This window comes from Lissotriton helveticus, chromosome 8 (assembly GCF_964261635.1).
Source record: "Lissotriton helveticus chromosome 8, aLisHel1.1, whole genome shotgun sequence".
NCBI lineage: Eukaryota > Metazoa > Chordata > Amphibia > Caudata > Salamandridae > Lissotriton > Lissotriton helveticus.
The window spans coordinates 386,193,574-386,219,730 of record NC_136069.1 but is presented as its reverse complement, the minus strand read 5'-3'; the positions used below and the strand labels follow the sequence as shown (position 1 = coordinate 386,219,730).

The window sequence follows — 26,157 nt, the reverse complement described above, 5'->3', positions numbered from 1 at the left end:
TGTGCCCCTGCTGAAACCAGGCAGAGATGTTTTAGATGTCTCCTCTTTTCGTCCGTTGTCCATGCTGACTGTGGATTATAAGATTTTGAGCCGAATCCTGGCCACCCGGCTCCTGCCACTGATGACCTTTTTGGTGCATAGGGATCAAGCGGGATTCATCCCCTCTAGGAGCACTTCGATGAATATCCGTCGGCTGATTGGGGTCATCGATAGTGCTGCCTTGGCGGATCCAGGCCCAGTAGTGCTGACGGTTGATATTGAAAAGGCGTTTGATAGTTTGGAATGGGATTTTTTAGATGGCGTGCTGTTGAAGTTTGGGGTTGGGGAGGGGTTCCGGGGCTGGACGAGAGTGCTTTATTCTTCGGCTAAGGCGCGGGTGCGGCTGGGGACACTGGTCTCCTCGGTTTATCCGGTCTGTAGGGGCACGAGGCAGGGCTGCTCGCTGTCCCCTCTGCTCTTTGCTCTCGCGATGGAACCATTAGCGGCGCAGGCAAGGTCGGGAGTTGTTTTCGACGGGATTGCGCAGGGCCTTGACGCGCATTACATATCGCTGTACGCCGACGACTTGTTACTGTACCTGGCGGATGCTGAAAAGGCTCTAGAAGGCGCGGTGGATATGTTGAGTAGGTTTGGGAGGCTTTCAGGCCTACGGGTGAACTGGGCAAAGACCTGTGTGTTTCCGCTGCGGAAGACCACGCTCTGTCCGCAGCTTACGAGGCCGGTGGTATGGGAACCCTCTTGTTTTACTTACCTAGGAGTGCGCATCTACCATGCCACGGCGGACCTCCTTGAGGGGAATGTGGGACGCTGTATTAGGGCTCTGAGAGGCAGTATGGACTTCTGGGCCTCTCTTCCGCTGTCTGTACTGGGCCGAGTGGCGCTGTTGAAAATGGTGGCGCTCCCGAGACTCCTCTATTATTTTAGAACGCTGCCGGTGTGGATCCCGCAAGGTGTCTTTAGGGAGCTGAGGACGTTGGTGACTGGCTTTCTCTGGGGCCACGGTCGCAGACGGGTGGCATTGACCACCCTGATGAGACCCAAGTGTGAGGGGGGGATGGCCGTCCCCGACTATGAGTTATACTATCTGGCAGCACAGCTCCAGGTCCTGACACAGAACGTGGCCAGAGAATTCAGGGGGCCCGAGGATGGCCGGGGGGTCGGCGCTCAGAGGCATGTTTTGTCATCTATTGTGATGCAACAGAGGCTGGCCAGTAGGGACGTCACGATGGAGGAATGGACACTCAGATTGTGTTGGAACAGGTACCTGAAGAGGGCTGGGAAGCGCCGGCCGTCCGCCCCGGAGATTCCGTTGGGCATGCTCACTGCCTTGCCGCACGGAGGTGATTGGTCCCAATTATTGGAGTGGGAGGACCTGGGCTTGCAGATGGTAGGAGACCTCTATGTGGATGGGACGCTGGCCCCGTTCCAGACCTTGCATGAGCAATTCGGCCTGCCGAGTGGTACCTTCTTGCTGCATGCTGCGGTTGTCGCGGCTCTGCAGAAGCATTGGGGGGGCGGATTGGCTGAACCGGAGGTGACGACGGTATGCCAATATGTGGTGATGGCAGCGGGCACCGTCAAGGCGGTGACCTGCCTGCACAATAGGATGTTAAACGAAGGTCTGTCCCCGTTGGCCGAGTTGAAGTCGCGCTGGGAGGCCAGCATTGGTAGGCAAATCCCGGACTCTGTATGGGGCCAGGTGTTACACAGGGCCTGGAAAGGGACAAGGAATGCGAGATTCCAACAGGTGCACTATTTTGTGCTTCATAGGGCTTATTTGACCCCGGAGAGGTTGCGTCGTCACTTCCGGGTGCTTGATGCCACGTGCCCGCGATGCTTAGAACCTGAGGCGGATCTTGACCACATGCTGTGGGGTTGCCCGAAATTGGGGGACTACTGGTCTGAGGTGGGGGACCTCTTGAATGCTGTCACGGATCGAGAGGTGGACTTTGACATGGCCACTTGCCTGCTTCTCTGGCTCCCGCATACCAAAAAGACCAAGGTTACGAGTAAATTCATTGGGTTGGGACTGATACTGGCACAGCGAGAAATCACTTGGCATTGGAAGTCTAAGGAGGGGCCGTCTGTACGGAGGTGGAGGAATGAATTGGTGAAGTGGTCGAGCTGTGAGAGTGTGTTACGAATGCGCCAGGCGACTAGAACGGGTAATGAGAAGAGCTTGGACCTGGCACGGTCGTGGGAGCTGGTGGTGCAGGCATTACGGGACAACATAACTGAAGGCGAAGACACGGATCAGTCATGAGCAGGGACTCCATGTGACTACTAGCTTGTTACACTTTCCTGATAGTTGTCACCCTAGAGCAGGAGGGGGGTGGTGGTACCCGCATTAGCAGCAGTTGCAGGGGAGGGTTCAGAGTAGGAGTCGTAGAAGGGGGTGGTTTGCCGGCCAGCGGCGACCTCCCGGAACTGGATAGCCCAGGAAGGTAGTCGTGTTGAGTTCGTGATATGACATTGGAGTGGCCTAGGATTGGATGGAGAGGGGGGGTTGGTTGTTTTGGGATAAAAGCGGAAACGAAGTGCTACACTTGACCTGTGTCCCGAACAGGGCACGCACCGAGGTACCTCCAGTGAACTGACTCATTGACGCGCCGCCCAGCCTCTGGGATGTGGGCTAATTGGCTGTGTTTTGTATTACTATCGTACTGTATGCTGGGTACCGTTGGTGTATGGGTTGGCTTGTTGGATATGTTTCTTCCTGATTCTGCAATAAAAATATATTAAAAAAAAAAAATGAATAGATGCATGGATGAATAGTGAAAGAGTGGATGGATTGATGCATGTATGAATAAGGGAAAGGGTGGATGTACAGATGCATGGATGAATACGTGCAAGAGTGGATGATAGATGCATAAATTAGTGAGTGAAAGGGTGGATGAATAGATGCATGTATGAATAAGTGAAAGGGTGGATGCACAGATGCATGGATGAATACGTGCAAAAGTGGATGATATATGCAAAAATTAATGAGTGAAAGGGTGAATGGATAGATGCATGGATGAATGAGTGAAAGGCTGGATGTATAGTTGGATGAATGAGTGGAGTGAAAGGGTAAATGTTTAGATGCATAAATGAATGAGCGAAAGGGTGGATGGATAGGTACATGGATGAATGAGTGGATGGATAGATGCATGTATGAATAAGTTAATGGGTGGATGTATAAATGCATGGATGAATACGTGCAAGAGTGGATGATATATGCATAAATTAATGAGTGAAAGGGTGAATGGATAGATACATGGATGAATGAGTGAAAGGCTAGATGTATAGTTGGATGAATGAGTAGAGTGAAAGGGTGGATGTTTAGATGCATAAATTAATGAATAAGTGAAAGGGTGGATTGATAGGTGCATGGATGAATGAGTGGATGGATAGATGCATATATTAAGTGAAAGGGTGGATGTATAGAATGTGTGGATGAATACGTGCAAGAGTGGATGACAGATGCATACATTAATGAGTGAAAGGGTGAATGGATAGATGCATGGATGAATGAGTGAAAGGCTGTATGGATAGATGGATGAATGAGTTGAGTGAAAGGGTAGATGCATGGACGAATGAGTGGATGGATGTAAGGATGGATGTGTGAAAGAATGGTAGGATAAGTGCAAGGGTGAATGAAGGGATGGGTGAGTGGATGGATAGGTTGAAAGTGGATTGATGAGTGAAAGGATGGACGGCTTATTGAAAGGGTGGATTAATGGGCAAGAGAGTAGATGGATGGGTGGGTGGGTGGAAGGGTTGATGGATGGGTGGACAGTTGAGTGTAAAGGTGGATGGAGGGATTAGTGAAAGGGTGGATGGATATATGATCGAAACGAAAGATGGACGGGTTAAAGGGTGGATGGACAGGCAAAAGCATAAATAGAGGAAGTGAAAGGGTAGGTGGATAGGTGAGTGAAAAGGAGGATGGATGGATGAGTGAAAGGATGAATGGAGGGGTGAGTGAAAGGGTGGATGAATAGGAGTAAAAGGAGGATGTGTGGGGTGAAAGGATGGATGAGCAAAAGGATGGATGAGTGAAAGGAAGGCGGGATGGATCAGTTAGATCGATAGGTTTGGAGATGGCAGGATAGGTTTGAACAGGAGCTTCCTGAACGCCCCGCTTTAGAAGCTACAGTAGAGCTCTTGATGGTCCGTTTCTGTCTGCAGCTCGGCAGACAAAGATTCGTAATTAATGTGAAAAGATGAATGGATGTGTGGGTGAAAGGATGAGCGAGTGGAAGTGTGGCTGGCTAGATGGATTGATGATTGAGTGACGGGGTTGGTGGATGGACAAAGGACGGAGGTTATAATGAAGGAAAGGGTGAATGAGTGGATGGGTTACAGGGTGTAAGGATTAGAGAGCGAAAGGATGGATGAGTGGAAGGCTGGATTGATGGATGGGTCGAAGGATGAGTGAAAGGGAGGGTGGATAGATGTGTTAAAGGGACGGTCTATGGATGAGCAAAAGGATGGATGGATGGTTGAAATGGATAGGTTTGGAGATGGATGGGTAGGTTTGGATATGGAAGAGCAGATGGACTGATGGATGAACCGATTGCTTGCTTGGTGTCATAAGAACTTTGGATCAACCTGGGGGGTATTTAAATTTTCTGGTTACTCACTTGGCCTACACTATGATCCTTTCTCTACCTTGGGATTATCAGGTAGGCGTGGTGCTGTATGCCTGGGCGTTCATACTAGACTGCTATTATTTGGTCTCATAAAGGCCACATTGCCATAGAAACTCCTGGCACTGACAAAACTACTTTGTAAAAGAGCAGAATGCTGTGACACACAATGAAGCCAGCTCACAGATAGGAAGAAATAGCATTTTAATAAAAACAAAAGGTCTTGGTTAACTCAGATTTAATTAGGGGCTCAAATATGAAAGTCACAAAAGTTCACCCATGATATATGTCCTTGTATTAATGCAGATTTACGTTTTTCATGTATTCACATGATTTTCCTTAAGTAGGCCAGGAAACCGTAGTCCTAGAAAATATTTGTGAATTGCATCTTAGCATGAGCAAATATGAATATGCCCCAGCGGAAATCTGTTGAGTGTTTACAAGTTCACTTTTTCTCCAACCACATTTTTCCCAGCCGTGGAAGAAACTTTACTTCTGCCATTGTCTGGGGTAAATTGACGACCTTTCTCAGTATGGGAAAAGATTAGAGAAGAGCTGGTGAAAAATTCCAAAATTCAAATCCTTCTATAGTATTAGCCTGACACAATCAGAGAGGCTACTATCAGAGCTCTTCTATAAAGAGATTGCAGCCATTATTTGACGGCGCACTACATTGCACCAAAGGGACAAGTGGATTTTGTTACAGGACATGTAGATTTATGAAGCTACTTGTCCCATGGACAAGTACATATTTTATTAAATTCCACACCCCTGCTAAGTACATTTTGTTGTTCTGCTCTGGGGAAATTAAAGTGCAGGCCCCAGCGTTTGCATTGACCCTTTCACTGCCAATAAACTGCTCAGAGCAACTTATTTACTGGCTGTGTCCTACAGGGCTGAACAGCTGTGTATCGTATTACCAAAAATCTGTCTACTTGTCCTTTGGACAAAATGCAAATTAAAACCTCTTGCCCTCCTAAGAAATCTAGATGTCTCGGGCGTCGGGCGTCGGGAGATAGGAATTCCCCAGGAATTCCCCACCCCTGACTTAGACACTCAGCCTGCAAAGACAGTGTGTGGGTGTCATGGTACAGGGCCCCTAAGGGTGACACAATAAGTGCTACAGCACTTAGGGGTCTTCTCTGGTCATCATGCCCTGGTTACCTACGGTACCATATACTAGGGGCTGATAGCTGGCCAGAGATGCCAATTGGGTTTTAGTTTCAACACAGTTTTAGGGAAGGAACACATGGCCTGGGTACCTGGTTGGCAGGAGCCCAGGGCACACTCAGTCAAAGCACATCAGCAGTTCAGAAAAAAGTGGGGGCATACCAATGCAAGAAAGATGGCACTTTATCACAGACTGTTATATGGGAAAAGGCTGTTACAGTCTGTGGGCTTTCTGTAGACAGTGGAACTTAATTGTCCATCAGTTAGTTTGATCCTAGGAAAGGGATGTTCTTGTGGTATATGGTGTTGGTGAAACAGAGGTAAGGATTAAGAGTGTTAATCTACCTGCAGAAATCCTCACACACTGTCCATTCTCCCTTACAGAATATCGAGATATCATCAATGTATCTAAGGCAGAGTAATATGTTGGTGGTGTAGGGATTACAGTTGTCAAAGATAATCCTTTTAGGTCTCTCCTAGTACTGGCATTTAAACTCTAAGCACACACTCGTGCGTGTGCTTTTTTTTCAATCACCCGCAATTGGCCTTTGCACGCGTCTTTCTAAGAAAGACAGCACGCAATTGGTCCAAGGCAGGTGCATGTCCCGCCTTCTCTGTCCCCTTGCCTAGGGTGCTCGGGAGCGAGCAGCAGCACCATCTGTCTCCAATTATCAAGTTAATTGGAAACAGATGGCGGTCAGCGCTGGTCGCGCTGGTTATCTTGTTCTTATTGTAATGCTATGAAATGTATTTAGTGTTTACTACCCCAGGCGAGGCGCAAAAATCCCTGTGAAAAATGTATTACCTTATTGCTTGATATTTCACGATCTCTGTCTCGAAATGAGATAGGAGAAGACCGCAGAGGCTCCACAAGCACATACTTATGATTCAAAGCCACATTAGTGATTTTCGATTCTATAGTAAGTACTACCGACTTTGTCCGCCGCTAAGCTTTCCTCCTCATTATTCAGCTTTCATTGGCATAAATGAGGCTCGGCGACGAGAAAAGCCTCTTCTCCCCATGCCAAACGCCTCGACCCCCCCCCCCATCGCAGATCGAGGGGTGCTCTTTCCTCCTGGTTTATTTATTAAAGTAGGGTTTTTGGAGAGGCGCCCCGGACCAGCTTGGTTTCAAGCTTGGTTTCAGCTCAGGGGTCTATTTAGAGCTCGCCTTGTTCCAGACAGGTTTATTTATTTTGAATGATAGGCCTGACTGCAGAGGTGGGGCACGTAAAAACTTTAGGCTGGCCAGATAATAGTGAGGGTGTCCTCGGTCACTTGCTCCCTGACCAAGCTTTTTCCAGACATTTCTCACTTTTCACGCCTTACTTCTTTCTGCCAGTAACCCCTATCTTTTCCATCCTCACCCCACTATACCTCTTCCCAGAACCACCATCTCCCCTCGAGTCTCACCATCTCTCTCCTCGAAAGTTATTCCCCCTCGCGCCTCGCAACGTCTTCGTCACATGTGGCTCCTCCTCCTCTACCCGCTATGCTTCTAGCCTTTTCTCTGTGTTAGTCATTCCTCATCCTAAAACACCCCCACTTGTAGTGCAACATAAAATGAGCCCCCCCTCTACTGCCGCCTAGTGTTAGATGGGGGCCCGTGTATCCCATACCTCAGTTATTCTTATTCATTGACATTAAGTCCCCATGAAGGTTTAGCCACCCGGACTATTCCTTTAATTCAGTTGCCTCTTTGTCAGTGCCCTCTTTCCGCATTGTCTCAGTCCTCCCTCTCCCTCTCCACTAATTGTGTCTACTTTCTCTGTGTGTTTTTCTCAGCACCCCTCTCTTTTGTCTCACTCCCTCGGACTCTCCTACCCAGTTGTCCCTTTGGGGTTCTCTGCAATAAGACAGTGAGGCCCTGCTGTCAGGGCCACCCTTGGTCTGTGCGCCTGCTGCTATCAGTGCCACCCTTGGACAGAGCGCTTGCTGCTATCAGTGCCACCCTTGGACAGAGCGCCTGCTGCTATCAGTGCCACCCTTGGACAGAGCGCCTGCTGCTATCAGTGCCAGCCTTGGACAGAGCGCCGGCTGCTATCAGTGCCACCCTTGGACAGATCAACCGTTCTGCTCCAGTGTCCCCGCATACAGTGTGCCCACAGCTTTTTTCATCCTGCACACTGTGGCCCCGCTGCTTGTCCTCGCTGTAATAGGGCAGGCTACCCCCACTGCTCCCAGAGTCCCTCAACCCAGATCCCATCCCAAAGACCCCTCCGTCCCAAGTGCTTCCGGCAGCACCCCTTATAGTCGGCACCCCTGCTCTTCGTACACTCCCATTTCTATCTTGCACGCACTCCCCACCTGCTCTGTGGTACATCACCACGCCTCATTACACTTACCCAGACCCTCTAGGCACATGCCCACATCTCGCTCATCCATGGCATTATTCTAGTCACAGGAAGCCCCCGCTCTCCAGAAGCACAGTCGCCCTTAATTTGCTCCGGAATCGCCGCAGACCTTGAATGCCAGAGCTGGCTAAGAGAAAATCAATTATTAATAGGATGGCATTAAATATACCACCGAGGAGGGGCCTCTAAGAGAATAGGACTGTGCGGCGGAGCCTGGCAGGGGCAAGGGAGGCTCTCTCTCCCACTGAAAAAGGAATTTTGAGCCCACTTACTTCGGGGTCTGACGCAGCTGTCACTCCTACCACCCAAGAGGGAGGTCTGAGGCTACTTACTTCATTTAAGAAGTGACATAAGGCAGGCCCCTTTGGTTCAGGATGGCTCCAAACCTTCAGGGGCCTCACTCAACCCAAGTACAACTAATATTTGTGAGATATAAGAGACAGGGTCCCTCATCACATTCTGCTGTGGTGCCTTATCATGCGGCCTAACAACCTGAGTTGGGGGCTTGTGGAAATAACGTCTGATTGCGCATATTTAAAATAAAATTGTACATCCCATTGGGGTCCCTGATTCCATCTCCACTCAGTTGCAATCTCAGTTTTAGAGTCACAGGAAGAGATGGTGGTCCGGGAACATTTAAAACACAAGAAACATCTCTGAGAATTATGGTATGGCACCACAGTAAATATATCTTATTATTAATACATAATAACTGTAATATTTGTGAATTGCTCACACACTTATATAATAGGTATTACTCAATAGCACAGTTTTTACTATCCAAAGGATAATCGTGCCTATTGGCATCCTAATTTACAATTTGTTTCTAAGGGCTGAAAGGCACATTATTAGAGCTCTCCCCCCGCACCCACCTCCCTGGTACTCTGAGTGCATGGATGCGGCAGAGATGAGGTTGCCTGGTGCAATGGGTTGTGTCCTCCCGAAAAACAAACTGACACCTGCACAATGTGATTACTACAGTTACACGCCACATAATTACACTCTACTCAATGCAACATATACACCCCACATACCACTCAGTACCACATAATTACACACCACATAACACTCTACTCAATGCAACATAAATACTCTCCATATAATACCACTCTGCTGCATAATTACATGCCACATATTTACACTCTACGCAATGCAACATAAATAGACTCAACATAATACCACTCAGTACCACATAGTTACACGTCAGTCTGCCCTTGGAATCTGGGATCTGTTGATTCTCCCCTAGTGTCCGTCCGCTGCTCGTCTTCTAATTACATTACTGTTTTCCAACCTCCATTATGTCCCGCTCCCCCATAACAAAAAAAATTGATAACAAACAAGCATGAGAACAGGCAGGAAGAAGTTGCCAGCAGTGCAAGCCAAAAAAACTAAAAGACATTTTATATGTTAAAATCTTTATTTAATCAAGTTTTTCAGTTGTATATAACGTTGTCTTCATTTGTATAAAGGTACAAAAATTCTTAGCACTTTTTATTATAACTTTTCAACATAATGCACAGCAGCCACAATGCTCTACAACATCGCCAAAAGTTCTGGGTAAACACATAAGGTCCCAAAGGCAAGACCTATTGGCTATGCTAATGCTTGTTTCAAAAGCAGCCATGTAAAGGCATGGCAAACTCTGTGCAAAGGTGCTGCCCATGGAAGTCCCCAGGGTTTGGTGGTATAGTTGGTTTTTAAAATGGAAAAAAAGTTTTCAGTTAAAGCTAGTGTGGCACATTCCAATATGAATTTGACATGGGTAGGTGAATTCCAATCCTTAGCTAGGAGTGCAGCCTCTACTACTTCCAGTGTGGCTGTTTGCGGAATGTTTGTGTAGAGTCCCTCCACATCCAATGTGACTAATAAGTCAATTTCATTTGTAGTGTGGATATTTTTAATCAGTGGTAGTACATCCCTAGTATCCTGTAGGAATGACAGGGTTTTCTGTAACACAGGTTGTAAAAAGTGGTCACAGAATCGTGACAAGGGCACAAGGAGGGAATCAATCCCTGATACACCCTCTCCCCTTTTTTTTTGGATAATAACCTAGACCGGCCAGTCCTCTTCTTTTCCATCTAACACTTTCTAGGAACTGCATACCTTTGTTGTTATACATATACCCAGGGGCATGTATGCTGGACCTATAAGCTCCCCTAGTTCCCCTTATGTTTCATATATTTCACTACCACACCATGCATACTCTGCACCACTATGCCCCACCACTATGCCACTCCACTCTAGGCCACTCTACGACACCCCACACAACTATAATCCACTATAAAACACTCCACTCCATGCCACTCCACGCCACTCTATGCTACTCCCTCCATGCCATTCTCCACCACTTTACTACGCTCTGCTCCACTGTACTGCATGCCACACTCTTTGATTCTGCTCCATTCTACACCACACCACTCTATGCCGCCCCACTATATGAAACTGTATGCCATCCCACTCTGTGACCCTCTACACTAATGTACGCCTGTAAAAGAATAATTAATTTCCTAAAGAAAGGAAACAAAAATAAGTACAAGGGTACAGTAAAGGATATTTATTAGCTCGAGCAGAGAGACCTGGAACGGCCTGTTCCCAAGTGCACGCTGCCAGTTCATATTTCACACAGGGTTTTTTAAAGAAGTCATGTCATTGCAATGCATTAAAGGATACACCTCATTATTAACCAGACATCACATACAAAGCGCAAGACAATGTACAGGGAATGGGGCCAAGTGCAAACACCATCTTGCACAGGCTAACAATGAGTCATTTGTATTTTCTTAAGAACACAACATTAGATCAGTTTCCGATAAGACAGCATGTTCTTCAGAGAGTTTAGCGCTTGCCTGACCCATGCAAAAATGGGTGAAACATACACATTTAAATAGATGGTCTTAAGCAGTATCCAGTCTAGTGGACCGAACAGATGGGCTAGACTAACAGCTGCAAATGAGACATTTCTGAAGAACATAGCTGTATGCAAAATATTTCTTAGAAACATATACCCTTTGTACGCAACAGCATACCACAATGTTCGTACTGGTCAAAGCATTCAAACAAAATGGCTGACATAAAATACAAAATTAAAGCTAAATAGGCTAAAAGAATACAAGATGAAAGTATTGTTTCTCACACCCTTCCAGTTTACACCACTCCACTCTACGCCACACCATGGCACTCTATATTATCCATCTACTCTACAACACTAGCCCACGACTCTCTACTCCAGGCCACTCTCCTCTGTTCCACTAACTTTTAGCCATGCTGAACAGCTGCCAGGATGGTGTACAACATGGCTAAAACACATTGGCAAAACGAATAGCTCTTGCATATGCGAGACCTAGATAAGTTGTAACCAAAGTCGGAATGCGTTTTGAAAGTTTTCATTCTGCCTGTTTTGCAACTTGGACAGATCCAGTGACCAATGAAGTCGGTAAAGGCAGTGTTGAATCCCACGTAATGTTTTAAGTACCACAGGTATAAGACTTGAAACTGAAAAACATGCAGCAGCAGATAATTATGAAGCATTTAACAGGCGAAACAGGAGAGGATCCCATATCCTCTGAATCAGGTCTCCTATTCACAAGTTAATAAGCAACACTGATGAGTTAAAGAGAGTTACGGTCTCACAACGTTCGCAATGAGTGACTGAGATGGCAGCAGATGGCTGTCCACCAGCAAGTGTTCATTTTCATTCAAAAGACTATACAGCATAATTGTTTGCAGTGGAAAAAAATTGCTCTTTGTTTAGTGTCCACATAGGATTAAGATCTAAATGGGGAAAAAGTGTGATGGTACTTTTTCAGATGTTAAATATTTGTAAAACATTACAACACAAACAGTTTCAAGAGAACAGAAAGATATGCCCAAATAGTCAACAGCTTGATGATGAGACTACAATTCACCTATGTTCTGATGCAAACTTTGGTTGACTATGTCTCAAGCTAGTTGCTAATGAGGGCTCACCTAAGCAAACCAATGATTTAAAGGAGCTAACCCAATGCCTATTCTGTTTATGTTGGACTAAAGAGTTTGACTTTACCAGACCTAATAAGGTGTGATTCCTCAAAACAAACTATGTTATTGATCGAAGTATCCAGCTGCTAAAGCTAAAGGCAGTTTTAATAGCCTGAGGAACACCAGTGCCGATATTCTTGAAAGATGTAGAGATTTTAGTTGTTTTTGAACCCCCCCCCCCTCACAATTCATGAGCAGTTCGGAAAAAATGATTTGAATTAACCATGCCAAAATGACAGATTTTCTCAGCTTTTTAGAGCACTGTCAAGTATAAATGTCTGCTGAAGAAGTCAGAACAATATCTTGTTTCGCTAGAAGCCCTAACACTTTTTCAATGTCAACAAAGCACAAGACACTTCTGGCCTGAATTAGAATTAGATTTGGCAGGCAAGGCACACCATTGCAAAGATGACACGCGATGGAGTAGCCTGTCTGACAAACACTCAGTCCGCCCATCTCATGCTGTTACTCTACTTCTCTGTCAACGGAGCCCCCATTTGCTTAGTTGATGGAAAGCTTTCTCCGAAGACCCGGTAGTCTAGGGGCTGTCACAGGAGTGACAACACAGCCCGCCTTACTAAGGTGTGATGTCTTTTTTATTGTTTATTTCCTGTCCATCACTTATGGGGAAAAATCTGGCAGTAAGGGGACAAAAACAGTAATGACTGTAGGAAAGCGCCCCTTTTTGACATGGTCGACCTCACTTTTTGCCGGGTACCTGATGCAAACAGAAGTGCACCGGGTTCCTGCTATCCAGGTCACCCGTGGCAGATCTCTTTCCCTAAAAACTGTACCATTGTTCCTTCAATTGGTCGACCTTTAGATCCCCTGCAAGTAAATGGTAGCTCAAGTACCCAGGGCATGTATACTAAGCAGCATCCTTAAGGGCTGCAGTATGTATTGTGCCTCCCAAAGGGACCCCACCCCTAACTCATGCAGACTGCCATTGCAGGCTGCATGTCTTGGTGCAAATAAAAGTGAAAACGCGGCATGACACACATCTTGTGTGCCATGCCTGCAGGCACTGCATGCAGTGTAGGTAAGCCAACCTTAAAGCAGGCCTTACAGCCCTAAGGTAGAGTGCAAGATACTAAATGTGTGGGTATATCTGCATGAGCAAATATGCCCCTCTGATGTATTTAAGTCAAATCTTAGATATCACAAGTGAACAGGGAAGCCATTTTAAATACAAATGCTGGACACTGGTTAAAATGAGTTTCCCAGTTACATGATGGCTTCACTGAAATCTGTGGTGTTTGGTATCAAAACCTTGTATTAATATACCCACACTGATTCCAGTACTGGATTTATTAATACACGTACCCAGAGGGCACCTTAGAAGTGCCCCCTGACAACCTACCAGCCTCTATTGTGCTGACTGACTGGTGTAAACCAGACGGCCACCACAGACAGGTTTCTGACCCCCTGCAGGTGAGAGCCTATGCCCTCTGAGGGCAGAAGCAATGCCTGCTCTGGCCGGGGGTGTTGTCACCTCCTCCAAGCACAATGGCTAAGTAATTAGCATATTCTAGCAGGAGGCTTCAAAGGGCTCGGCTGCCTTTGATATAAGACATGGGCTTCTCCAACTGTGGAAATGCCAACATCCTGCTCTGGGTCCATTTGGCACCAGGGCAGGTGGGAAATTAGGTATGCAAGGAGGCATGGTGCACTACCAGGGCAGTCACACCCCTAAGATGAGCTGCCTTAGTTGCCCCCCTTTTGGAAAATCCAGGTATGTTAACTGCTGCTGGTTCAGCCAAAGAACATGTGGAATTCAGAGAGGGTACCCTAGGGGGAACCCTTTGAAAGGTTTAAGCATGAACAACCTACAGCCAATACATAGGGGTTGCTTACTCAGCTGAGGGAGGATTTTCCCTACCACTGTGGACGTCTCCAGTTAAGAGGTGAGTTGGGGTCTTTGTGTTTGCAAGAGAAAACTACTCGGGCATTCTGTTAAAAAAGAACCCAAGCTATAATCGTTGGCAGCACCATGTCGTACAGCTTCTACTTCCTCAGTAGGAATTGTGCTTTGTTGGGCAACATTAAACTTCCAAATAGTGCGAGACTGATTCCGTGCCCACCCTCCAGATACGTTGGCCTTTCGTTCTGCTAGCTCACAGTGCACCATCTGTACACCTAACCTCTGAACAGATAGCAAAAGGATCGTGTAACCTCAGAACATGACAACCCTGACTCACCAAGGAATCGTGGTAACCGATCTATTACCCTTTTGCTCAGTCACTCATGATTACCCAGAGCTATACAAAAGAAATACTCAGCAAGGCGTTTCAATATTTATTGAAGTATTGTGATTATTGTATAACATATGTTTGCTGTGATAATCAGCAGAAGGAAACAGAATAAGGTGATTAGCATTCCAAGAATAGTGGAAAAGAGAAACAATTCTGCCACTTCTGCCACTGCAGTGAATATATGTTGGCATATAAGTACTGTGTATAATTTTCTCCTACCTAGCGCTCCCTAACCTAGTTGCCTAGGGTGGGTGATCTGCCAAAATCCTTGCCGGGTGATCTAACTGCCCATTATCTGTGGGTAAGTGTCTTCAGGGGCTCCATCTTGGTCCCAAGTTAGACATCCATCCTCGTAGAGGGAAGCAGGAGTTGGATGGACTGGAATTCCGGCATGCAGTGATCTCCCAGTGTCAGCGGAGTGCTCCCCTGATCCAAACACGGAAGTGCTTCTGTATATATAATAAACAGCACCCATGCTAGCATGCCAAACCCACAGTCAGTCTGCTATTGTTTATCCTATTGCGATAGCGTTGTCACCAACCAGACAAGATCAATCAACAACATTTGCGCTGTGAGCTTTATACCTTGTACTAAATGTTCAAGGTGTCATGATAGTGTGCCTACGAAATGGAAATGGAAGCAAATGCAGTTTCTGAGAACACTATCCTGCACAAGCATGCAAGCTAATGTATGTCAAATATCATTGTGTAGAAAACTTAAGAAACATGTGCATGTAAACGGGTGGTGTTTCTTCCTGGGAATATCACAACCACGTGGCAGCAGTGTCCTACCAAAAGAGGATTTTGAGCACATATTGCTCCTATATTAGTGCTATAGGATTGTCTATGAACCTCCTGTTTGGCCTTAAAAATGTATAGTAGATCACAAGGACATTTGGATACAATAGATTAACTTGTTCATACCACGGTTGGAGTGGCTTTTGAAAATCCATTTTAAATCACCAAAGTTGATGGAGTTAGTTTTCTGAAACTTTTTTTTCTATAATGTAGACATGTACACAATGGAAGCATTGTTTGCTTTGCCCTTTGGAAGGCAAAAAATGTTTGTTTTTTGTGAGTAAAAGAGTCACTATAAGGAGGTGCCAAATTCTTAACACTGAATTTTTGGCAGGTTTGTTCAAATTACCACTGTTGTATCACACACTAGTTTTGGTTAATTTTCTTTCATACATACCTTAAGCAACTGTGTGCAGTCAAACAAAACAAGCCCTCCTCTTAGCCTTCTTATCAGCCTACTGTGAAACAGTTTATAGAAGAGATAGAGAAGCAATGATAGCACAATGAGAGTTTAATTTATTTCCGGTTCTTTGCTTGGGGGAAATGTTATTTAATGTGTAATTCAGAGGCTTTGTGGTATAGATTTATTTACATTGCTTTCCTGAATACGATGCTGTGGAAAGAGCCTGGAATGCATAGCACTCTGCCCCTGCAATGGTTGACTTGTTGAGAGGACATACCTTGATCTTAAAGAGGACCTGTGTCCTCTTTAGATGGACTTGTAGGATAACGCTCTACACTGTAGGTTAATATGTGTGTTACATTGGGTATTCAATTTGACTCATTGTTCACTCGGATGTCTGTGGAGTGCCATCAATGCATGTGAGAAATTGTTTGAGGGCTTCAGTCGCATATTGAGGTGAGTGACATGATTTTACACTCTTCGGGGGTTGTCTATTTAATTCATTGGTTACGCTCCACCAATTCAATTGCTTTAATCCGTTGTGGAAGTTCCCAATGCATGTACAAGAGAGATCCATTGAGACTAGTGCCAGAGCAGCAGCATCATTCATCAAAGTACACAAAGGTGACAGATAGCATTTTTAATGATGTTGTTTGGTTTTAATCAGTGATGGGTGATCAGACATTAAGACAGAGAGAGCCCAGGAAAAACAGGCAGTCAAATGGTCGGTTTTCCCAAACCCAGGTACAGGATCTTAATCTGAAGGTTTTTGTTTATAGCCTGTGTTGATAGATCTAGTTTTGGATCTTTTTCAGGTGCTTCATACAGTGCCACGATCCACAAGTTTGTTGAACACGGTCATGTGCATTTGCGTGTCGCAGTTCTGTCTGAAGTCATGAACAGGGTTTTGGGACAGCACTGGTCTGTGAAGAACCACCACATGTGAAATGGTTGAGTTGGAAGCCATGTTTACCTGTTGAAACCATTCGGACAGAAACAAGGTGAACCTTGAACTGTCCCTTGGACACTTCAGATGTTTAAGTGTGGGTGTATTGGTATGTTGTGGTTGGGCGTGTCAAATGACTCGTCCAGATAAATGATTAGTGTGCACACATCGCTGTATTCAAATGCACTGAGTATCTGTCTTCTAATATTAACCAGAGTGGCCCGTGCTGTCATTGTCTGTGGAGCCAGGACTAAATGTACTGAAACAGTTGTTCTGCAGCTCCACACTGATGTGCTTATTATTTTTTTGAGACTATTTGCTAGTCAGGGGGAAGTGATAGTTGTGATGTTACCCTGCAGATTGTCTGTTTCGATCTGCGACCTGGTCTTTAACTGTGGATCTCCTTGGTTTGGGTACAGATAGAAAGGGAGCAAGTTAATACTGTATCCTGAAGAATTCTTTAGCTGATTTGTCCGCTTTGGACACAAGAGTGTGGAAGTGGGCTGATCATTTCAGCCAACAGTTCGGTTGAATCTGTGATAATGTGTGGGCAATGAGTACAGTAAGAAGGTTAATTTGCTTTGCTTCTCTGCCTTTCCTATGTTCTTCCCTGGCATTTCAGAGGGCATAATTCCACAAGAACTATTTGCATACCACTGTTGTACCTGGCTTTACAATGGAGTAGCACTAGTTGAGGACGGTGATCTTGATTGCATTCATTTATTATGAAGAGCTGTCATGTGGTGCTACTGCACATGAAAGAGTGCAAAGTAGGGTGTCCACATTGATGTAACACTGTTTTTTGTACAAAGAAACATTAGTCTTGAAGGCAGAGACTGGCATACTTGGAGGTGAGCTCACCTGGTACTGTGAGACTTGTGTATGTGATACAGGAGCAGGTTGACTGAAATATCTATTATTGGGATATATGAGAATTTTGTGATTGATGATGTCACAGACAAGATTATGCATTTTGGCCATTTGTAAGAAGCAGTGGTGGTCCTTGTTATTGACTACATTGCGCATTTATAAATTGAATAGGTCAAAATGGTCCTGTTTGCAAACAGGAGGAGGCATGATGATTTGGCCAGTACGTTTCAGAGGGCAGTAGAGGGCAGTAGAATCATATATTCAAACAAGGAACCTGGGTGAGTGATGCATTTCACAAGCAGGTGCCTGATGGACTGATAGCTCATGCTATTTCATTCATTGTGCCGAATTGTAGATTTGGATATCATATACATGCAATTACAATACAATAGCAACTCTAACACCACACCAATTAGTCCCGTTTCTTTGTAGGACATTGTAGATAGTCCAGAGATCTTGGAGAATAAATACAATTCTTTTACCTAAGTTTTAATGACTAGGAGGAGGTTATGGGGAGACTGGAAATACCTTCATGGGCTGGTGGACCCCGCACCCGAGGTTGTTCTCATGGAGGGTTAGCCACAGGTGATGGGAGTTCATTTGCAAGTTTCTTGAGTAGGTATAAGGGAATGCCTCTTTTTTGCATGATCACCCTCAAGTTTTGAATTGAGGCTGGTTTTTCGACTCGATAGTGCACTGAGCCCTGTCCAAAAGGTCTCTGTGCCAGTGCTCTGACTCTTAAAACGTGTGCGTGATTGACTCGCCCACAATTGGTATAAGTTAACTTTCTTGTAAATACCTGGTATATGCTACCGGGGTACCCAGGGTCTGTAAGTTAGTGTCCCTCATGAACTGCAGCACTAATTGTGCCACCACAAGTGTGACAAAGCAAAACAAGACTCCCAGTCTGCCATTGCTTGCTGGCAGAACAGTTTTTAAACTGATAACTCGACTTTGTCATTTAAGCTTATGACAAAGTCCAGGGCTTCCTTTTGAATATATATATATCACCGCTCGGGTAAACCTCACGAGCCCTAAGGCAGGATGTTCTTTATTAAAAAGTGGGACAGTGTTTTTACATGTCCTAGCGGTAAAACCCCAAATAGTTTTTTGTGTGCTGTAGAAAGGGTTGGAGTCTCGGTGGCGGGTACAGGGTTACGCTGTGCTTACTTGTGAATCGAATTATTAAAGTGGGTCCGTCAAGCTATCAAAAGAATAGTTGCATTAAACGCAACTGGATGCTCAAGTAAAATTGAATGTAACTTTTAAGTAAATGGCAAATTTAGAAGTTACCACTCTGTTGCTCAAGTTTTCAAGTCACTGTTTATGGTTGCTGGCCACAAGATAGCCTACTTCTCTCCTGGGGAAAGGTGTGAATCACTGTCCGGAAGGGACATTAAGGGTCTGCTGTTGAAAGAGTTGTTATCTCTTCTTGGCAGTAAAGCCTAATATGATGAGCCCAAAGCTTGAGCTTCAAAGGGTAAGCCGCCTTTGAAGGGCAAATGGTGGACACATCCAATAGGGGCTGCTGTTTTGTTCTAGTAGACAGGTTGGCGTCTGGGGCAGAGATGGGGAAACAGTTGCAAAACTAGTTTTCCTGTGGGTGTTTTGCCTTTGGTAGCCACACCTCAAGGGTGGGCTACTGAGCTCCACACTCTAAGAGAAGAGTTCTGGTAACTTGGGAGTGGGAAGAATATTGCATTCTGGGATAGCTAGCAGCCACACTTGACAGGAAGCTGTCATCAGGCGGCGGGGAAGGGGGATACCTGGTAGCCCATTGGCTAGTAGCCACCGTATCCCACAAGGTAAGTTCTGGGTTTAAAAGTGGCACCACTCTCACCCAGTCCTCAGATCACCTCTGCACTGTAGAGATGACTGAGGAAGGACTGGTCTGCTGCTCCCTGGAACCGACAGAGAGGCTGTGCCAAAGACTGGACTGATCCCTTGTCTAACAAAAAGAGGACCATGCTTGTGGTGCTCTGCTTTTTGGGCTCTCTTCTATCACCACTACCTCTACACTTCCTCAATTGTTCTTTGGATATGGAGAATTATAGACTTAAGCCTGTACAAGTTTATCTTGATAGTTTGGCCATCTTTTAAAAAAAAAAAATACTTACATTTAATTGATTTATTGAGACCTCTCTTACTTCATCATAACATTCATTTGTTGTGAGGTTCAATAACACCCAGAGGATGCATATCTATGCGAGTCTTTGTCTCTGTTTCATCAATGTATGTTTTATCTAGTTAATTATCCATCCACCTAATACTCGAGCGAGTTGTGAAATTGATTTGCTATTTATAATGATTAGTTCTTGTTTTTTGTATTCTAGGAGATGCCTGCTGTACTGAGAGCATGCCTTTCTGAAGCCCTCAAAGAGAGCTGTTTTCCAATATTGAAGCCCTGAAAGGTGGGTAGGGCATTTGCTTGGTCATAAATCTGTGCAGCCTGTTCATTGGCCAGCAGTGTGATTAATGCCAAGTTTGATCATTCTTTTCTCTCTCTTTTATTGCTTAGCGAAAATCAGACTCCGTTCTTTCTGACTTTAAATTCGATCTGTGGTGCTCGCCACAGTTCTTTTTCCTGTGGCAGTCATATTGGGTGAGGGGAGGGTGTGGAAACAATGTTTCAAGGTATGGTACCAGGCTTTGCTCAAAGGTGGTGGCGTGGATTGTTGGGGATCATGAATGACTCATGGGTGCCCCCTTAGCTCCCTCAACGTCTCCCTTCCTACATGTTTCTTTTACCTTCTCTTTGTGTCGAAGCACTGTTTTATCGCTTCTGTTAATATATTTGAACTTTACGCGTGAGTCTCTTTCTTTTTGTCTTTGTCTATCCCTCTTTTACCACCTTACTGGGAACCTCTCGTACAGTTTATCGGGTCATCCTTTCCACAGGGTCATTTATCCTTTATGTTTTTACAATGGTGTATTTTATCTCAATCTGTGGGTCTCGGTAGGTCTCTCTGAACTTTTCTTTTGATCTCGTATGAATTATTTTTTATTTTGTACTTTAACCTTTCTATTTCTAATGTCCTTTCTTTTTTATTCCTTTTTCTATGAATCACTAATTTAACATTTGGGAAGCAATATATATATATATATATATATATATATATATATAGAGATAGAGAGATAGAGAGAGATAGAGAGAGATAGAGAGAGATAGAGAGATAGAGAGAGATAGAGAGATAGAGAGAGATAGAGAGATAGAGAGATAGAGAGAGATAGATAGATAGATATTTGAAGAAAGAGTTGCCCCTAGGTGGACTCGCGCGAGGCATCTGCTCATAAATGCAGGAGGTGCTTTGAACACTTTGCAGGTGTTGACTAAGGACACTCGAGTTTCCCTTTTTAGAACTATGTTGTGTTTCACGGATGGAGGCGACCCACGTGGGGTGCACTTTCACTACCAGTCCCATAATGCTTTGTGGCTTTGAAATGCCTTATGATTGAAATAAAAGAGGGAATTTACTGGCAGTGCCTTGTTTGCCATCTTTTAGACAAAGCCTGCTCATGAGGAAGGGCGCCAAGCCCGAAACGCGTCGAGCGGCAGGAGAAGGAAAGGGCTATGTGTCTGGGGAAACTGCCTGCATTTATGAGCGGATGCCTCTTGCGAGTGCGAGTCCACCTAGGGGCAACTCTTTCTGCATCATAAATAAATTGCCTAACGCGTTTCGGGAGTCTTTCAATCCCTTCGTCAGTGGCACGTCATTCCTGAAATGGAAGCAAGGTTCACCTGCACACCTTTTTGATAAACATGTCCCGCCCAGTTGGGCTTGGCCCTCTCACGGCCTGCTGGTCATTGTAGTCTTCAGTATTAAAAAAAAATCACCCCACCACCATCTCTTTGCAGAATAATGGATAGCTACATAATTAACTACCTGATGCCACACACCATCTTAAATGCAACATTCCAAGTTCACATTACTGTCAAGTATACAATAAAGGTAACTCCGTCACTCTGGAAAACCCCAATCTTGACCATCCGAAAAGAGGAATGAAGGACAACGGCAGTTTCGAATTGGAAAGCTGTCAACTGTGGCCATGCATTAAAAACAAAGAAGGGGCTCACTAAACCAACATCAAAAAAAGTGGCTTCGGAAACCACATGCTCTTGCGTAGAGCTACCCTGGATATCAAGACGGAGATAGTGGGATAGTGAAGCAAGAGAACAGGGGACACAGGGCAAGGTATTTTAGCAAGACAGAACTAGACTTAGCAGATTTACATACTTTCCTGACCTAGACAACACATACTTTTGGTTTACACTGACCACTAATGCAGCAGCTTGACATTGAAATCAGTTTTTGCATGAAACAATGATAAACCCAACCACACACAGGGAACTCTTAAAACTAAGATAGCACAGTTGTATCTACACAACGGGTAGTTTTTCAAGACCCAAAGTAGGAGAAATAACTAAAGGTTAGTCAGATGTTCAAGTGGCCCGCATACCTACTCTGAAGAACCAATCCTCAAACACCTCAGTCTGAAATGTTTTCCTGGCATGTCGCACTGACCCTCCCTCTGTTTATAACACAATGGAGGGAAATCCAAATAACCAGCACGTCATACATCTCAATTAAGGCTCCCTGTTTTCCGTTTTTACTGATTTCTACAGATAAGTACAGACAGAAAACATAAATTTTCTTGTCTGTATTTACTTTTAAATGTGGATAAAAATGGAAATTGGGTTGCTTTTTGAGTAATTCTAAATACTATCTGCACGGCCAATAGATGTGTGGCTTAAAAGATAAGGGGGTTGAAAAAGAAAGGAATTTTAGTAAAGAGGCTTCAACAGCAGTAGATATGCACAAGGTTGATACTGAAATTTGCATATTTTCATATAAGTGCACTGATTTATCTTCTGCAGTTGTTCACAGCACTGAAACCTGGCAAACATTCAAGCATGAGGGCATATTTATCGGTTAAAAAAATATGGAAATATACTAAATTCAGCTTAATTTCCCACAAAACCCAAAATAAATATGGATAAATACAGATAAAATTAGCAAAAAGTAAATATGGATAAATACAGACGGAATTGGCAAAAAAAGTAAATACCCTAAAATCGGGAGCCATAATCTCAATACACTGGGCATGGTCAATCCACAGATAACCTTGTGGGTGATCATCAATAGATGAACAAACAGACACACACGTCTGCAAGTAAAGGGCAAGTAAGGACGTGCTATATAAAAAGGTAATAAGTTAAGAAGTTTTATAAAGCGCACGGCTGCCCAAGCAAAAGGGCGTCCCATCGCTAATAACTGAAGGCAGAAGGGGGTCTAATAAGGAAAGAGGGTTAAGGAGGGAAATCTAATAACCTTCACAAAAACACAAAAAACCAACAGAAAGGTAATGAAAAAACCTATAGTGAAGAGGAGTCCTATAGTGCAGGTAAGAGGTGGGTCTTAATAGCCTTACGAAAAGCCAGGTAGTTAATGCTCCGTATGTGAATAGGAAGTGAATTCCAGAGTTTAGCTGCCAATGTGCGAAAGGAGCGCCCACCAGCACCTGCCCTCCTTACCCGGGGAACAACCGCAAGGTGATTGCCTATTGAGCGGAGTTGGCGGTGGGAGTATATGTTGAAAGCAGGTTGGCCAGAATGCCAGGTGAGGAGAAGTTCAAAATCCTTAAAGCAACACAGAGGGACTTAAACTCCGCCCGTCTGGCTACCGGCAGCCAATGTAGCTGACGAATAGCACTGGTGGTGGAGCGGATTCTAGGAACAAAGTATAATATCCACTTCTTTACCACTTTTCTTGTAATTCTATTCCTCAATCTTTCATGTTTCTCTGTCATGCTCCCTTCATTGTCTATTCCTTTCCTAGCACCAGCTCTCTGTCCTAGGTCTTACACTGGTTGGCTCTCCCCTCCTACCAGCGTAGCTGTACTTGCGCCCTTCAGTATCATGTAGAGCAGCGGCCTGGGATGACGTAAGTGGCCATCACCTGGCCTTGAAAATACCCTTTTCTTTCCATGTCCCATAGGCAGTAAAACCTATGCAAAGTCAAACTGTTTTATTTTCTTCTGATTTGCGATTGTCTTCAATTTACTTGTAGAAGATCAATATTTGTGATCTGCCACGATTTGAAGGGATCCATGCTTTCTACGTAAACTACCAGCATCCTGTTGGCAAATATAGGAGACTTCCCCTACAGGGAATATGATAGTCTCATGAATGGCAGGGTGCCGGGATTACGGCAGATCGCAATATAAAGTTCTAAGAGCTCCTGCAGCGGTATGACCCAGCATTATATACTGCTTTTTGCTTCATGTCCTCTGAATGCTTAATTGGTGTTTTATTTTTCATCTCACAGTACTGTAAACCTCAACAAACAACTATGATTGCCTATCTGCTGCTTAGCAAGTGACAGCCAATTGGACATCCTGTCTGGCGTCTTACACAATGGTAAGAAACAACAAGTTATGTGTTTCAGTAAAGCATAATACACAGACCTAAGCAAAAACACACCTTATTTAAAAGTGGCAATGCAGAAAAGTGAGTGGGAGGGATCTTGTATCGTCTGCCCGAGCACATGATTCTCATAGTATATTCTGTGGGCTACTCATGACAAAGCACTTCCTCCCACCAGATCCTAAACTGAAGAATGATTAACTGGAGAAGTTTAATAGATCATACATAATCCAAAATCTGTAGATAATATTGTTTTAACTACCTTCATCCCACATTACTCCTGCCTTCATAGATACCAACGTGATCTTTAATGGGTTCTCTGTATGAGATTGCTCGTTCAGGGCTGGGGAAAAAAATGACAATGTTTATTAGCCTTTATCTGTGGTCTGAAGTGACATCTGTTTATAAATTAGATTAAGATTTGTCAGAAAGCAACCAGTCCCCCCTTTCTAGCTGTACACAGTTAAAGTATTTGTGTGCATGTACATATTTATGAGGGATATCTATTCCAAATTCTGTTTGGAGCTCAGTCATTAACATTCAGAGTTGTTTCTGTTGTCTTTTGTGCTGTTGTGTATGATCATTCTATTTGTTTTTGGTAAGCATAAGTGAAGAAGATTCCAAGTTTCAAACTCTCTTAATACAGTGCTGCATGGGGCTGAATGTAATAAAAACTAACCAAATTACTTGCCTGGGAGAAGCTTGCATCCCTTGGTTGTGCAATGTTATGAACTATAGCCGTGCGCTGGAAGTTTCTGTCTGGCATCTGCACCAAAGCAAACCATCTGAATTTTAGTGAAAATCGAAATAACAAACTTGATATACCACTTTTAAAGCCAGCTAAATATTGCTCATTCTGCACCACTACAAATCTCATTCACTCCAATAGGTTGCCATCATATAGAACTCTTCATATGTGAGATTCCCTTTATGAGGAAGCCCCTGGCAGAAAAGATATTTAAATGGCTTTTCCACTGCAAACGTATCCAACAAGTCGTAGACCAAGATTAGTCTAAGTCTTTCTAAGGTATCCTGTGGCTCCTTTTTTGTTACTCATTTAGGCACATACCGAAGCCTAAAACGGGTGCTGAAGGATGGTAGAATCAACATGATCCAAGCAAAACAAAGAAGGCCACTAATATTGCAAACAATGGTAAATAATAAAATGGTAATAATGCATTCATTGAATACCACTAAAGGTTCAATGCTAAAAATTAGAGCAACTGAGCTAAAATTCGAGATGACCGTTCAATAATCCTTTGATTAAGGGTCCAATAACGGGAGTTTATTACAACGGGTCTCTAAAACAATATGGTGGTTAAAAATAGCTTAGAAAGTTTCCAAGTGCTGTTTTTCTAGGACTAGGCTTGTGGGATTGTTGGGGAAGCAGAAGCACTGTTTCCACCAGCTTTGCAGCAGGCGGTGGAGTCTGGGATTTGTCTGTGAAAAGATAAATAAAAAAAACAATATCCGTGATATACTGGTAGTTTTTGCCAAGCATGTCTAGCTATTTTTTCCCGCCTGGGACTGCTGTTTCAGTCCCTGTAGGATGAGGGGCAAAACAGCATCAGAAAGTTCACCCTACATGGGGCAGCCGCGGTCCGTGCAGGTAACAGCGGTTGGGCAGTGGGCCGCGTGGGGCGGAGGTGTAAGGGGGGGATTTCGAGGGACGACGATGCAGATGGAAAATTAAATAAATTATAAATTTTCCCTCTGTATCGTCTCTCGAAATCCCCCACAAGCGGCCCCACCTCCCCACTGCTGTTACCTGCATGGCAGTCCTGTGGCTGGCCCATTGGCATGCTAATCCGGATGGGGAACCATCAGCGGTTGGATGATTAGGAAGTAAGCAGTTTCCCTATATCTGAATAAGAAATTGAGAGGTAGGATGTCCATACATGTGCAGGTTTTCTTTTTCTGTCTACATTTAAATGAGGTTCATGGTCATGAGTAGAAATACAGCCTGGGTGTGTGTTATGTCATATTTTCACTTTTGTCTTTACCTAGACATACAGCCTGCAATGGCAGTCTGCCTCTGCTTGGTGAGGTGTCCCTTAGGGTGGCACAATTCATGCTGCAGCCTTTAGGGACCCTCTTTAGAACCCCATGCCCTACATACCAGGGTTACCAATTACTAGGGACTTACAGGGGATGCTAAAGATATTGCCACTTAAGTCACACTTGCACAGTATTTTAGGGAAAAAGGTCTGGCGCTGGGGTCCTGGTTAGGAACCGTGTGCTGTTCCAGTCAAAATAGCATTGAATGCCATGCAAAAAGTGGGGGTGACCATGT

General features: G+C 44.5%; 1 protein-coding gene across 7 annotated transcripts in view; it reads left to right on the top strand.

Annotated features, from left to right (window-relative positions):
- The window catches only part of SUPT20H (SPT20 homolog, SAGA complex component), a 404,514-nt gene that overhangs the window by 45,881 nt on the left and 332,476 nt on the right, over positions 1-26,157 (top strand). For 6 of the 7 annotated variants that reach the window (XM_078657195.1, XM_078657196.1, XM_078657192.1 and 3 more), the window contains exons 2-3: positions 19,774-19,851; positions 23,767-23,858. In XM_078657195.1, coding sequence (XP_078513321.1) covers positions 23,856-23,858 — 3 coding nt within the window. In that variant the 5' untranslated portion in view covers positions 19,774-19,851; positions 23,767-23,855. Of the gene's footprint in view, positions 1-19,687; positions 19,852-23,766; positions 23,859-26,157 lie in introns of all 7 variants that reach the window. The other variant, XM_078657193.1, reaches the window with a different exon arrangement.